This window comes from Protopterus annectens, chromosome 9.part0, assembly GCF_019279795.1.
Source record: "Protopterus annectens isolate FY-2018-M chromosome 9.part0, PAN1.0, whole genome shotgun sequence".
Taxonomy (NCBI): domain Eukaryota; kingdom Metazoa; phylum Chordata; order Ceratodontiformes; family Protopteridae; genus Protopterus; species Protopterus annectens.
Window position 1 is genome coordinate 570,501,363 of NC_056743.1, and position 16,176 is coordinate 570,517,538.

Sequence of the window (16,176 nt, forward strand, 5' to 3'; positions counted from 1 at the left end):
TAAGCCATTGCATTAATTTCTGCTATAAGCACCATGGAAAACCTATCCCCCAGGGGATCAGACCTCACTCCACCAGGGCTGCATCTACCTCTACAGCCTTTCTCAGAGGCATCCCTACCAGGGACATCCTAGAAGCTGCTACCTGGAGTTCTGTACATACTTTCACCAAGTATTATCATTTGCCAGTTTTCTCTAAATCCAGAGCTAGCTTTGACACTGCAGTCTTGCACGGCCTTATAGCTGGCCCTAATGCTATCTAAATTCCTCCTCCCAACCATAGCTTTGGGAATCTACTCAAATGTAACGACTGCAACAGTGAAACACGAAGAACATAGTACAGTTGTGTACACTTACCATAAATGTAGATGTTTGAGTGTATTCACTGTTGCAGCCCTGGATGTTCATCATGTTACCCTGCTGCAGTCATCACACTTGGGTTATCCTGCCGTCAGGCGGTCCCGCAGTCGGCCCGAATTCCAATGTCTTGGTCCGGCGTCGGTTGCTGTAGCTTCTTCCCTGACGTCAGAGCGCCAGGGGGTATATCAGAGGCATCCGACTCCATTTTCTTCAGTCTTTCTTGCCGTGCGGTGCCCGAAGCAGAAGCAGTTCGCAAGTGCCGGTCGGCCGACACCTGAGATTTTCGAATAGAGTTTCAGTCCGAAGTCTTCAAAGCTAAGTACCCCGTTGGGGAACCTTTTCTTACATCAGTCCAATGTCAGAAAAAGTTAACAGTTGCATTTCTTGTGGGAAGCAAATACCTTGTAAGGACTCTCATTCTTTTTGTATACCTTGCCTAGGCCCAGACCACGACGTCACTGGTTGTCAGTTTTGTGCTAGGTTCAATAAGCGAACTATAAAGTGACGCTTTGATTTCGCACGCCACTACTTCGGTATAAAATTTAATTACACTATGCCATCGGAGCAACCGACTACTGGCGTGCATAAAAAACGCAAAGATAAAGACAGGCAACCTAGATCAAAGCCAGATTCCGAGGCCTCGGCTGGGCCGGTCGCCAGTTCTCCGGTTTTCAGTGAGGCTCCTACGCAGCCCCTGGCTACCGCTGAATTGGATCCCCAGACTGCTTTGGATCCCCCAGCAGAGAGTTCTAGGCTGACGCAGCCATTTTCTTTAGGCCCTACCGACGACTTTGCAGTAGGGGAAGCCGGTGCTGTAGAAACACCTTCGGTTTCTGAAGGTGTCTTCAGACCGACTTCTCTCACCATAAAATCTTATGCTAAGCTTAAGACTCCTCTAAAACCAAAAAATCCTACACTTCAGTCTCCAGGTCAAGGCCCTATGCCTAAGAAACAGATGCTTAAAATGGCTGAAGATTTGATTTCTTTGATCAGGGGTTCCCAACCCCCCCCCCCGACAAAAGGCCAAGACAAGAGGAGGATTATGCCTCCTCTGATCAAGTGTCTGTTTCCTCAGGCTCCTCTGAGGAACAGGATTATTCCTTTCCCCCTTATGAAGATTATGATGCTGAAGACTCCATTCCCTCAGCTTCTCCCCCTGAAGATTATTCCTTTGGGGAAACCTTACATACCATCAAAACAGAACACACACCAAACTTGTAAGCAACGTAACAAGGATGTCCAAGTACACCAGGAGGAACGCCAACAGTCTTCCAGCTACAATTACTGCACCAAATCACTAGGCAAAGGACGATGTAACCACGATCCAAAACCAATTTATTGAAAGAACCACAGATGACCTAGGTTTCGTTCAGTGACGAACTTCATCAGATAACCAACATCAAATAACTCATTCCTTATATATGCTTCACCCACCCACTAATTACATCAATTAACTGTAATTGAACCAATAAAATAAAATAACCTAGTTATTCCATTTAAACACACAGTATACAATTGCATGCATATGAAATAAATAAAATTTAAATACAATAATTACTAAAAACATTCCTGTACCTTGTCAAATACAATATATAAACTGTACAAACAACTAAAAATGTACAAGCACATTACATGATGCAAATATGGTGAAAAAATGTGTTGAAAAAAATGTGTATATACATATATAATATAATATAATGAAAAACTTGATCTAATATAAATATTATAATGAAGAATGAGAAATGAGTAAAAACACATGGTAACAGCATGAACATAAAAATATATATATATACTGATTATATGATATAAAAAATATATATATATGTATAAATATATGTAATTGGTTATAAATATTTGTACAAGCCACAATAACAATTCATTAAAAATTCATTATAAATGTGTTTGCATATTTGTATGTATGTATATATATTGTGATCAAAATAATTTTCACTACAAAACTAAGTTCATATTTATAAACAAAATTGTGCATTATATTCGCACAATCTATCTGCCTTTGACCATAATGCCTTTCAAAAGTGGCTTAATGGTACAATACTCATTAAGCCCTGGAATGTTGCATGCATCTAACGCTAACTGCCATTTTAATTCACATATGTCCAAATCTAAAGGAATAACCCTGCCTTGTGCATCAACAACCACATTTTGTATAATGCAAAACTTAAATTTGTGTCCAGCATTACTCACTAAATGCCTGGCAAGAGCATTAGTTGTTTTAAGGTTTTAATATCAGATAAATGCTCTCTTACTCTATCCTAAAGTGTGGGAAGTCTTACCGACATAAAATGAGTCGCAATCTTGGCACAAAGCAAGGTATACAACGTTAGATGTATAGCAATTGTAATGCCCTTTATATTAATACTATAACTGTTGACTACAATATTTCCACCAGTGCAATAAATATGTGAACATATAGTACATCGACCACACTTAAAATTTCCTATTTGTCTACATGTAGTTATATTTTTGGAACCATCATACCTCTCAAAACTATTTTTGAATGATCGTCTTTCTTGTACACAAACTTCACATCCCCTAAACAAGTGTCCTACTTTTTTTTTACTTACTACATCCCAATTCCTCTGAATGATATCTCTAATAATCAGAAAGCAATCATTATATACTGATATGTATAAGGAATACCACTCATTTATCTTCTTCACATTTAAGATTGGTATTAATCAAATTGAGACCTGTAGATGTTAATATAGCCTGATAACATCCTACTCTTCTCTTGTAAGACACCTCATTTAGTATATTAACACATAATTGTTCGGGATACCCTCTATTCTGAAACATATTGGACATAAACTTTAGTTCTTCCAGAAAATCATCATCATTGCTGACCATTCTGGCAGCCCTGACCATCTGCCCTTTGACTATTGCCTTTTTCTGATGGTCAGGGTGCCAGCTGGTGTAATGCAAATAAGCATTAGAAAAAGTTGATTTTCTATGGATGTTAGATATTACCTTACCACACTTCTTATCGTAGTTTAACCTCACATCCAAATATGTTATTTCTTCCTCACTAATTTCGTGTGTAAACTTCAGAAACCTCACCGTGTTATTAATGTATCCAATAAACGATTCCAACATGTCCTTTTTCTCATCCCATACAATAAATATGTCGTCAAGGTATCTGGTATACAATTTAATGTGTTCAAAATATTTAGTTACATCTTTAAAACTAAATATTTTGAACACATTAAATTGTATACCAGATCTAATGCTTTATATAATTTTATATAATGTCTAATGCTTAGTGAGGAAGAAATAACATATTTGGATGTGAGGTTAAACTACGATAAGAAGTGTGGTAAGGTAATATCTAACATCCATAGAAAATCAACTTTTTCTAATGCTTATTTGCATTACACCAGCTGGCACCCTGACCATCAGAAAAAGGCAATAGTCAAAGGGCAGATGGTCAGGGCTGCCAGAATGGTCAGCAATGATGATGATTTTCTGGAAGAACTAAAGTTTATGTCCAATATGTTTCAGAATAGAGGGTATCCCGAACAATTATGTGTTAATATACTAAATGAGGTGTCTTACAAGAGAAGAGTAGGATGTTATCAGGCTATATTAACATCTACAGGTCTCAATTTGATTAATACCAATCTTAAATGTGAAGAAGATAAAATGAGTGGTATTCCCTTATACATATCAGTATATAATGATTGCTTTCTGATTATTAGAGATATCATTCAGAGGAATTGGGATGTAGTAAGTAAAGATAAAAAAGTAGGACACTTGTTTAGGGGGGATGTGAAGTTTGTGTACAAGAAAGACGCATCATTCAAAAATAGTTTTGAGAGGTATGATGGTTCCAAAAATATAACTACATGTAGACAAATAGGAAATTTTAAGTGTGGTCAATGTACTATATGTTCACATATTTATTGCACTGGTGGAAATATTGTAGTCAACAGTTATAGTATTAATATAAAGGGGCATTACAATTGCTATACATCTAACGTTGTATACCTTGCTTTGTGCCAAGATTGCGACTCATTTTATGTCGGTAAGACTTCCCGACACTTTAGGGATAGAGTAAGAGAGCATTTATCTGATATTAAAAACCTTAAAACAACTAATGCTCTTGCCAGGCATTTAGTGAGTAATGCTGGACACAAATTTAAGTTTTGCATTATACAAAATGTGGTTGTTGATGCACAAGGCAGGGTTATTCCTTTAGATTTGGACATATGTGAATTAAAATGGCAGTTAGCGTTAGATGCATGCAACATTCCAGGGCTTAATGAGTATTGTACCATTAAGCCACTTTTGAAAGGCATTATGGTCAAAGGCAGATAGATTGTGAGAATATAATGCACAATTTTGTTTATAAATATGAACTTAGTTTTGTAGTGAAAATTATTTTGATCACAATATATATACATACATACAAATATGCAAACACATTTATAATGAATTTTTAATGAATTGTTATTGTGGCTTGTACAAATATTTATAACCAATTACATATATTTATACATATATATATATTTTTTATATCATATAATCAGTATATATATATATTTTTATGTTCATGCTGTTACCATGTGTTTTTACTCATTTCTCATTCTTCATTATAATATTTATATTAGATCAAGTTTTTCATTATATTATATTATATATGTATATACACATTTTTTTCAACACATTTTTTCACCATATTTGCATCATGTAATGTGCTTGTACATTTTTAGTTGTTTGTACAGTTTATATATTGTATTTGACAAGGTACAGGAATGTTTTTAGTAATTATTGTATTTAAATTTTATTTATTTCATATGCATGCAATTGTATACTGTGTGTTTAAATGGAATAACTAGGTTATTTTATTTTATTGGTTCAATTACAGTTAATTGATGTAATTAGTGGGTGAAGCATATATAAGGAATGAGTTATTTGATGTTGGTTATCTGATGAAGTTCGTCACTGAACGAAACCTAGGTCATCTGTGGTTCTTTCAATAAATTGGTTTTGGATCGTGGTTACATCGTCCTTTGCCTAGTGATTTGGTGCAGTAATTGTAGCTGGAAGACTGTTGGCGTTCCTCCTGGTGTACTTGGACATCCTTGTTACGTTGCTTACAAACCTTACATACCATGAGGGAACATTTCCACTGGCAAGGTCAGGACTACTCCGACTCAAAGAAAAGGCTCCGAGAGTTTCTTTTCCTCCCCCAGCACAGAACACTTGCTATCCCCCCAGTTTTGGACATTGTGGATGATGTTTTCTTAGAATCTAGTCTAAATCCAGATTCTCTGCCTCCTGCTCCAGCCAAACCAGATAGATACTATAGAGTGCCTGACTCACACAAATTCCTTTACAAAAGCCCTGTTGCTGATCCAGAGACAATCTCCCAGGGTCCCAAAGGGGCTAAGGATTTTATGGCTAAAAATCCTGTACCCTCAGAAAGGGACTCAAGAGGACTAGATAGGTGGGGGAAGAAGGTTTACACCTTAGCTACTCTAGCTATGAGAGCACTAAATTGTCAATTTCACATGCTTAAATACCAACAATTCCTAATGTCTCAAATAAAACAAAAGATGGGCACGCACCCTCAACAGTCTGAATTCAAGGAAATGCAAGATCTGTTGCATGCAACTGAACAGGTGGGCAAACATACTTTACAATGTGGTTTTGATGCCTTGGAAGCTTCCTCTAGAGCAGCTGTTACTGGGTCTGTTATACGTAGGCATGGTTGGTTAAAGGAACAATTTCTGCCTGATCATGTTAAAGCAAAGTTACTGGATGCACCCTTACAGCAGGATTTCTTATTTGGGGTTAAAGCAGAGGGGGGTTTAAAGAAAATGGAGGATAAGGCTAAATCTATGCAGACCATCAAAGATTTCTTACAGGTACAGCCCCCATGCATCAGCAGAAATTGGCCAACAAAAAATTGGTCCTTTCCAGCTTCTGACAGACCACAGAGGGGTAAATACAGGCACCCAATGGGCAGAGGACAAGCACAAATCCCTTACAAACTTCGCCAATGGGGCACTGCAACACAGAAGGGAGGAGAAGACAGGTCCCAAACTACTAGAAGGCAAACACAATGACTTAAACCTCGAACTGCCAAGCAAAACTCTCTTGGCAGCTCCCTTGGGAGGAAAATTAGCACTTTTTGCAGACAACTGGCGCATCGTCACAAAGGACAAATGGGTCCTAGACATTATCTCACACGGATACAGATTCCATTTCCACACCTTGCCAAGGATAAAAGGAATGCCAAACCTGCCACAAAATCAATGGGCAGAGGCACAAAAACAAATTACAGCTCTCATGGACATGAGCCATTCAACTGGTACCTACACAGGAGCAAGGCCAAGGATTTTACTCGAGGCTTTTTCTAGTCCCCAGAAAGGACAATGCTTGGAGACCCATTCTGGACCTTTCAATTTTAAGCACCTTCTTTCAAGTACCCAAATTCAAGATGCTAACACTACAGCAGCTTCTTCCCATGTTGGGCAAGAAAGCTTGGCTAGTAACGTTGGAACTCAGGGAGGCATACCTGCATGTCCCTATCAGACAAAATTGCAGAAGATACCTCAGTTTCATTGCAGGTTCAAACCATTACCAATTCTCTGCACTGCCCTTTGGCTTATCTACTGCGCCCAGGGTCTTCACAAAATGCCTTCACCAGTAATTGCATACTGCAGACAAAGAGGAATTCAAATATACCCATACCTGGATGACTGCCTCATCCAAGCAGAAAGCAAGGACATTCTCTTACAACACCTGGCTTTTGTAAAACATCTTCTAAGTTGCCTAGGGTACACAGTAAACGAAAAGAAATCAAAAGTAGTGCCCTCACAAAATATGACATTCCTGGGTGCCAGCTTGAATACAACGGCCCAGATGGCTTATCTGACGCCAGACAAACAACTACAATTAACTCAGTAATTCAGAACAATGGCAACAAAGACCCAACTCCCTGCAAGAAAAATTCTGCAGGCCTTGGGCTTCATGGCATCTTGCATACTACTAATACCATTTGCAAAACTGCATATGAGGAAATTACAATGGTACCTAAAAAGCGTATGGACTCAACACAGCCACAGCTTGGAAACAATGATACCTCTCATTCCCTGCCTTCAACAGGAGTTTTTATGGTGGTCACAGGCATGTCACCTCAACAAGGGTCAGCCTTTCTCCCTACCCCCAGCCAGGCAGACTATGACAACAGATGCATCGGACTACGCCTGGGGGGCACACATGGCAGGACGGTGCGTTCAAGGCATATGGACAGCAGATCAATGGAATCTGTACATCAATCAAAAAGAAATGCTAGCTGTACAAAATGCTCTGACAGCCTTCAAGGACCTCTTACATCCAGGACAGCTTATCATAAGGACAGACAACACCACAGTAATGTGGTGCATAAACAAACAAGGGGGTACACACCTACCCTCTATGCAGGCAAGCAATGACCTTGTGGAACACAGCTCTGGCTTACCAAGTTCAATTACAAGCTCAATTCCTGCCAGGAAAAAAGAACACATTGCAGATGACCTAAGCAGAAACATCATGGTTCCCCACGAGTGGAAACTGGATCCAGAAGTATTCGCAGTGATAGCTCAAAAATGGGGGCTCCCAGACATAGACCTGTTTGCCAGCCCTCAAAACTATCAGCTAACAAAATTTTGCACAAGGACTTTTCGCCATCAAGCTTGGAAAGTGGACGCACTCTCATTCAATTGGAAAAAGCTAACAGTATATGCCTTTCCTCCATTACCCCTTCTCACAAAGGTGCTACTGAAAGTCTGGATGGAGAGACCCCGAATGATACTCGTTGCCCCAGACTGGCCACGCCAGCACTGGTACCCACTATTAAGGAATATGGCCCAGGGCCCACCATGGATTCTACCACAAATTACCCACCTGCTCACACAGCAAGACAATCAGATTCTACACAGCCAGCTCAAAACCTTAAACTTGGCTGCATGGCAAATCACCTAAGCAACCAGCCAACTCCTCTCTCACAAGCTGTTATGGATGTTATTCTGGAGGCCAGGAGGCCCAGCACCAGGAAAGCCTACTGAGACAAATGGAAAAGGTTTTGCGCCTGGAACCAAGCTAAAGGCCAAAATACCCTTCAGCCTGACATACCTCAGATTCTGCAATATTTAACTGAGATGTTACACAAAGGGCTTTCTTTTTCATCTATTAAAATCCACGCCTCAGCTATTTCTGCTCACTACAACACGGATCCTCCCTTATTTTCACATCCACTACTAAGGCAGTTTCTCAGAGGGGCCAAAAACATTAGGCCTCCCAGAAGAGAACCAACACCTACTTGGGACCTCAACTTTGTTCTGGAAAAACTCACGCTACCTCCTTTTGAGCCAGCTTTCTCAGCTGACTTAAAGTTTATATCATGGAAGACTGCCCTGCTGCTAGCAATTACTTCAGCTAGAAGAGTTTCAGAGCTTCAGGCACTAATGGCAGTAGAGCCTTTCCTCATTTTTCATCAAGACAGAGTTTCTCTACGAACTAACCCCTCCTTTATGCCTAAGGTGGTATCCATTATGGCTCTAAATCAAACCATCCATTTACCTACCTTCTTTCCAAATCCACAGAACAAAGGAGAAAGACTCCTGTATTCCTTGGACATTCACAGGCAGCTACGTTACTACTTGGCTAAAACTAAGGTTTTCAGAAAATCTGACCAGCTTTTTGTATCCTATGCTACAGCATCACAAGGAAAGGCTATCTCAAAACAGACCATTTCCAAATGGATAGGACATTGCATACGTTTTTGCTACACCCGCCATGGAAAACCAGTTCCTACTATCATAAGGCCCCACTCTACCAGGGCAGCAGCTACATCTACAACCTTCCTCAGGGGGGGTGCCAACCAAGGATATTCTGGAAGCTGCAACTTGGAGTTCAGTACACACCTTCACCAAACATTACCACTTACCACTTTACTCTAAGACTAGAGCTGGCTTTGCCACTGCAGTGTTGCAGGGCCTTCTAGCCTCCTCTAACCCTGTTTGACTCCACCTCCCATCCTTAGCTTTGGGATTCTACCCAATAGTGATGACTGCAGCACGGTAACACGATGAACATAGTACAGTTTTGTACCTACCATAAATGTAGATGTTCGAGTGTATACCCTGCTGCAGTCCAGGTTACCCTTCCTCCATCCCCTCTGAACTAGCTGAACTTATCTCTACCACTCTATTCTATTTTACCTCTGTGGTGTATTTGCTTGTGCCTAAGGGTTTTGTTTTATTTTTCCATATAGCTATATGTAGATATATATATATATATATATATATATATATATATATATATATATATATGTATGTGTGTGTATATATATATATATATATATATATATATGACTTTGGAATTCGGGCCGACTGCGGGACCGCCTGACGGCAGGATAACCCAAGTGTGATGACTGCAGCAGGGTATACACTCGAACATCTACATTTATGGTAGGTACAAAACTGTACTTTACTCTTCCTCCAGCCCCCTAACTTCCTTTGGCTATACCTCTACTTTCCTTTACTATGCTTAAAAGCCTTTTTGGTGTGTTTGCTTTTTTGTTGGAGGTATATCTTTGTACTTTTATATTTAATTGCTTCCCATTAGGGGGGCACTTGACATTTGGGGCAAGAAAAACTGATGTAATGGTGTCGGTTGCATGTTTTATACCCCTGACAACCTGACATCATAGAAGAAGGGACAGCAATCGATGCAGGACCCAAGACTTTGTTAATCTGGCCGACTGAGGGCTGCCTGCAAGCAGATAACCCAAGTGTAATGACTGCAACAGTGAATACTCTCGAACATCAACATTTATGGTAAGTGTGCACAACTGTACTTTCTTAGCGTGATGGCTGACCTCTCTCTCTCTCCTTTTCCTCTGCTGCTGTTAATATATTCCCAATTTCTAAAACATTTAGCTGTTTCACAAGGTGACTTCATAGGTTATGAATGACTGATCTAAGCAGCCACAGTTTCACAGTGCACAGTGTTGAATATATAATTGAGGAAAAAGGGATAGTTATGACAACTGCTGTGTAGGCTTGCTCCATGTATTACAGTTTCTAAGGGCAGCAAGTAGCAAAATACGTTCTAGATAAAAGAAATGATACTACAAAAGGCAATATTTTGTTGTTTAGATGCATGAATGAGTTCACAGCATGGTACATTACTTCTGTTTTAAATGGTTTAGACAACATTTCAGCTACATGACAAGTGTGTTATTTGATTATTTGTAAACTGTATATATTTTTCATTTTCTGAGGAAAGCTGTCGAGTATTAGCTAGGGTCAGTGTATGTTTTTTACTTGTCAGCTTACAACTGTCAATAGAATGTGATATATTTCATGGATGTTAACTGTTTATTATGTTTGTTTTTTTTGCAGAGCTCTCTTGCAGAAACAATGGACAGCACAGAAAGTTCTGAAAGTCTGAGAATAGATATGATTTATTCAATAGAGGATGTGCCTCCTTGGTATCTTTGTATATTCCTAGGGTTACAGGTAATTTTAATTATCTTTGCAATTGTAAGTTCTTTAATCGGTGCTCGACAGCTGACATTGGCTACAGTGATCCTTCTCAGACACCAAAGGATGCAGATCGTCGGGGTGGTGTGTGAACAAAACTGTGGCTGTGTTTTGCAGATATCTAATCTATGACTTCAGTGCTTTGTTAGTCATTTCTAAAAGTTGTTACCTCAAGTGGTGTAGTTTTAGTTTATGTATTAACTTTAGTTCCAAACAGTTTGACTGTAACTGTTTAAGCTGAGTTATTTTGTTGCAAGGTTTCTCATCGTTCGAGTTCTTTTTAAAAGGTAAGATCTGATGTTGTTAATCTTTATTAATTCCTTACTGATGGGTTGTCGATTCTGTCCTCGGAACTGAGTCGACCTTATAGCAAGCTCGTGCCAACAAAAAACTCTCGAGCGAAGCTTTACCATAGTGCCCCTCTCCCTGTTAACACAGAACTCGTTTCCCGTGTACATATCAAGACATGTCAAGCCAGCTCTCGGCTAAATACTATAAAAATGATTATTCTGAAACCTATTTTTTCCATAGAATTTCTCTCTCTTACTTTTGTAAACCCTTTTCTTATTAGTTGCTAAACTTTTAACCTTATTGAGTGAATTTTTTTCTTCTTACCTCCTACCAACTCTGTAATCTTAGTGCCATCTTTGGTACAGGCTTTCCTCTCTCTCTCTCTCTCTACTTTTCTTTCCCTTTATCTCTTGAGGTAGTCTACATATCATTGTTGGTATTCTTCCTTGCCTTTCCAAAAAAAAAAAAATGCTTTTCTATCTGTCTTTCCTTTTAGAGTTTGCACTTTCTATTGCATTTGTATTTTGTTGATATTAGATAAACAAGTTGCTTAAGTTGTTCCCGCCGTGTCTGAGAAGAAAAGGACAACAGGATTCAAGCAATGCGACCAGTGCGGTCGCAAAATACATAATTCTGACACTCTTGTATCTTGTGTCTACTGTCTGGGTGTTCTGCATCTCTCTGTTAAACCATCTTGTGACATTTGTAAAGGGTTCAGTTCTCATACCCTAAATGAGAGGAAAAGCAAATTGATTCTTAAAGGCCTATTAAAAACACCTTTTTCAGAGGCTATTTCTGGGTTGGAGGTCTCACCCCCTCCAAAGAAAGAACACAAAAAAGAAGTCATTCTGTTCCTTCTTCACCTCTTTTTGGTGATGGAAAATCTGAACCCAAGCCAAAAATTCCTAAATTGGCACCAACGACTTCGGCTCTGGGGTCTCAACCACCCTCCACGGTGCCGTCCTCTGTTCCGAAGCCACATGTATCCACTTCAGTGCCATCTTCAGTAACACTGGCACCGGCACCAGCCACGGCACTGATAGTAGCAACTTCACCGACTATGCCTTCAGCTAGTACTTCATCTTCATCCTATTCGGCACCAACAATAGTAAGTCCAGCACCAGGCACTTCCCTCCACCCTATACATGTTACTGGTCTTGAAACCACGGTGCCGATAGGAGAGTCTGCTCCTCAGACCCGATAATGTCCCATGGCAGATCTATTGTTAGGGCAATGATATAGCTCTTTTTTTGGAACAGCCCAATTCTCCGTCGGGGGGACCTTCCAGGAGCCTCTCAGATCTGGATGTGGTGTCATCTTGTGGAACAGCTGCTGACAGCCAGAGGGATTTCAACACCTTCCAGAACTCCCCTCCCAACCGGAGTTGGGAGTTTTTCTCCACAGACTCATGCAAATTCTCCTCCTTTGACATCCTTGCATGTATCGAAGCACTCTGCACTGATGCCTATTTCATTTCCCACTTCGGTTCCACTGGTGGACCTCACCATGGTTCCAGAGCCGACCCTTTGGTCTTCGGCTCACTCTGAGCCGAGCCATTCTCAGGATCATGACTGGACTGCTGGCACCATGACCCCTAGTACAGCGCCGTTTTTTTCTATGGCACCGTCTGGTATGGTTCTGGGAGTCTTGGCAGTACCAAGTTATCTTGGGGCTCCTTCCTTGTGAGTGGGCCTGTTGGAACGGGGTGTGACTCCAATTCTTAAGTTTTCCTCCTCTGTTGCGGGCTCCCATCCCTCAACAGGCAGGCCAACTTTCCAAACAATGGAGAGGCTCCTTGCCTCTGTAGGTAAACCATCTGGGTCGGACTACCAGATATGTCCTCCCTCTGAAACGTAGCTGACACAGGCCAAAATATCAGGACATCGAGCACAAAAGCCTCAAGATACCCTAATGCAGGGTGCTCTGTCTTCGGAGTCCTCTTCAGAAGCCCCCGCTGAAGAGGTACCACATAAGAGATCATGCAAGAGGAAGCATGTGGACTCCCCCGAAGAGTCCCTCACCAAAGATACAGACTACGATGAAGGGGCGGGGTCCCTACGGTCGCCTCCTGAGGATGTCTCTTTTGGAGACATACTCGAAATTTTAAAGCACCAAGGAGACTGGAAGCCCACCAACCCTTCCTCTGAGGAGTCTATTCTTGCAGGCTTTTTGTGCTCGATCCTCTACTTCTTGGGTGACCCTGCCTGCAAACGAACTAGTCCAACTTGTCGTGCAGCGTGCATGGAAGAGTCCTGATACTATTGAACCAATTCCCTGGAGACCAGGCAAAGTTTTGTCCCCACCTGAAGTAAGTCCACACTGGTCAAAAGGCCTACCAGTAGATGCTATGGTGGTGGCGGTGGCCACTTGGAAAGAGCTCTCAGGGGAGAGCCAGAATGTCTACCTCCCAAAAAGGGAGTCTCGGGCAGTGGACAGGTTAGGGAAGTGAGTGTTTGCCTCATCGACCTTTGCCATTCAGTCCTTGAATTACTTGGCAAACTTTACTAGGCTTCAGATAGACCTAATCTCGGAACTCTCTGGAACCCTAGCAAGAGCAGTTTCTGATGAGGTACGGGACAAAGTTGTCTCTCAGCTTGCGACCCTGGAATCTATATCCGATTTGTCCATGTGGTTAATCTCTCACACTACTGAAGGAGCGGCTGGAGCTGTGGGTTCAGGCATCATGAGACGTCACACCTGGATGCGCCTTTGCAACTTGGCAACTTTGCGGACCCTTTTAAGTCTTCCTTTTTTAATGCTCCAGTGGAAGCTTCTTCCCTGTTTGGCCCAAAAGTGAAAGACACATTAGCTAGGTATGAAAAGGATGGCAGGACCCTGTCTGTCGTGGGCGTATGTTTTTCCACCCCTCAACGATCCTACTCTAGGAATCGGAGGATTGGAAAGATATGGCACAAGAAATTCCAAGGTCCTTTTCTTGACAGACGTGGCAAGTTACTTCCTGGGGCAGAGGGGGGTAGCTTATTGGGAAGATGCCCCTACAGAGGCAGAGGGGATCCGCGTATTCAGGGGTCTAGAGATTCTTTCTCTGGACAGCCCTACCAGCGCTCCTGAAGAGCAGCCTGATTGCTTTTCTCTGGAAGCAGTCGGGGGATGTTTCACTCTGCACCACCATGCCTGGCAAACAGTAATCACAGACTCTTGGCTGCAGAATATACTTCACATACCCTTCAATGTTTGTCCAAAGCCATTAAGGCACATTCCTGACATTTTACCAAGTCAAAGGGAAGCAGCAGCTCAAGAAATACAAAAGCTGTCTCAAAAAAAGTTATCCAAGCAGTCCCACTAGACAAAATAGGATCTGGATTTTACTCAAGGTTCTATTTAGTGCCAAAAGAGACAGGAGACTGGAGACCAGTTTTGGATCTTAGCATTCTAAGCAAATTTGTTAACCAAACAAGATTTCTTTGCTTCTGGGTGGGAGCCAATCATTACCAATTCTGGGTGCTGCCCTTTGGACTCTATACAGCCCCCAGAGTATTCACCAGATGCATGGCAGTGGTAACAGCTCACTTGAGACTACAAGGATTCTGAGTGTTTCCATACTTAGACGATTGTCTCCTTACCACGCCCACCATTCGTCTACTGGTTACAACCTTAAACTACACTCTAAAACTACAAAATACATAGGAATCTCTATAAACAGGGAGAAATGCAAGTTGATGCCTTCTCAAACCTCAGAATTTGTAGGAGCAACTTTCGATACCCAGTCCTGCCTAGTTTCCCTGCCAGATCACAGATTTGAAAGACTGAGGTCCCAACTCTGGGTGATACTGTCTCAAGACAAGGTACCAGCTCGGACTGTCCTCCAACTTTTAGGACCAATGGCAGCATCAATTACTATAGTTCCTCTAGTGAAGCTACACATGAGACTTGTTCAATAGCTCCTGCTGATATAGTGGTCCCCTTCGCACCATCCTATGTCCTTTCAGACCCGCATAACAAACCGATGCAAACAAGATTTAACTTGGAGGATAAAGCCAGAAAAAAGACTTATGTAGTCTCTCTTTCTCCCCATCTCAGCCCAAGGCTGCAGTGACCACGGACACTTCCCTGGTAGGGGGGCATTTTTAGGTAAAGATGGTCTAAGGCACTTGGTCAACCATGGAGGTCAACCTGCATATCAATGTTCTAGAACTGAGGGCAGTGCTTCTAGTGTTGCAAGCATTCCAATCTGCCCTCCCATCAGGAACAATTGCTATCCAGTCCGACAACATGTCAGTGGTCTGGTACATCAGCAAACAAGGAGGAACCAAGTCCTACCCATTGTGTCCAGAGGCCATGAGAATTTGGCAATGGGCGATAGCTTCCAAACGCTTTCTGATAGCAATGCACATTCCCAGGAATTCCAATGTGATTGCAGACAAACTGAACAGATGTATCCTCTTGCCTCACGAGTAGTCCCTCAGTTCAACCGTAGTGGCGAAGATCTTCAGCCGCTAGGGCCAGCCTTGCTGCGACCTGTTCACCTCTCCAGCAAATAACAAATGCAGCAGCTACTTTGCCATAATTCCCCCACAGGGAGAGTCCCCGAGGAATGCTCTAATGCACAGTTGGGCCATGGGACTTCTGTATGCTTTCCCTCCTATTCCCTTGATTCCTCAGTTTCTAAAGAAGGCCCTTCGGCTGAGAAGCAGAGTAATCCTCATTGCACCCTACTGGCCCTGACAAATTTGGTTTCTCTTCCTTTGGCCTCACCTAGTGTGCCGCCATGGATTCTGGATCCAACTCCGGAATTAATCTCACACCCGCAGGGGTTGATTCGCCCAAACATATCCAATCTCAATCTGACAGCTTGGTTTCTCCACTTCCAGTAATTGCCAGGCAGCATAACCTTACCTCCCCGGTATGTAACATTCTTCTGACTTCACATAAACCATCCACCAGGAAAATCTATCTTAGTAAGTGGAATAGATTCCTTATTTGGTCCTGACAGGGAGAACTAGAACCTTGCTCA

General features: G+C 41.7%; 1 protein-coding gene across 3 annotated transcripts in view; it reads left to right on the top strand.

The window, feature by feature from the left end:
• Positions 1-16,176, top strand: part of SLC23A2 (solute carrier family 23 member 2) — a 1,130,684-nt gene that overhangs the window by 499,414 nt on the left and 615,094 nt on the right. For all 3 annotated transcript variants that reach the window (XM_044083095.1, XM_044083098.1, XM_044083097.1), the window contains exon 4: positions 10,770-10,886. In XM_044083095.1, coding sequence (XP_043939030.1) covers positions 10,770-10,886 — 117 coding nt within the window. The remainder of the gene's footprint in view (positions 1-10,769; positions 10,887-16,176) is intronic.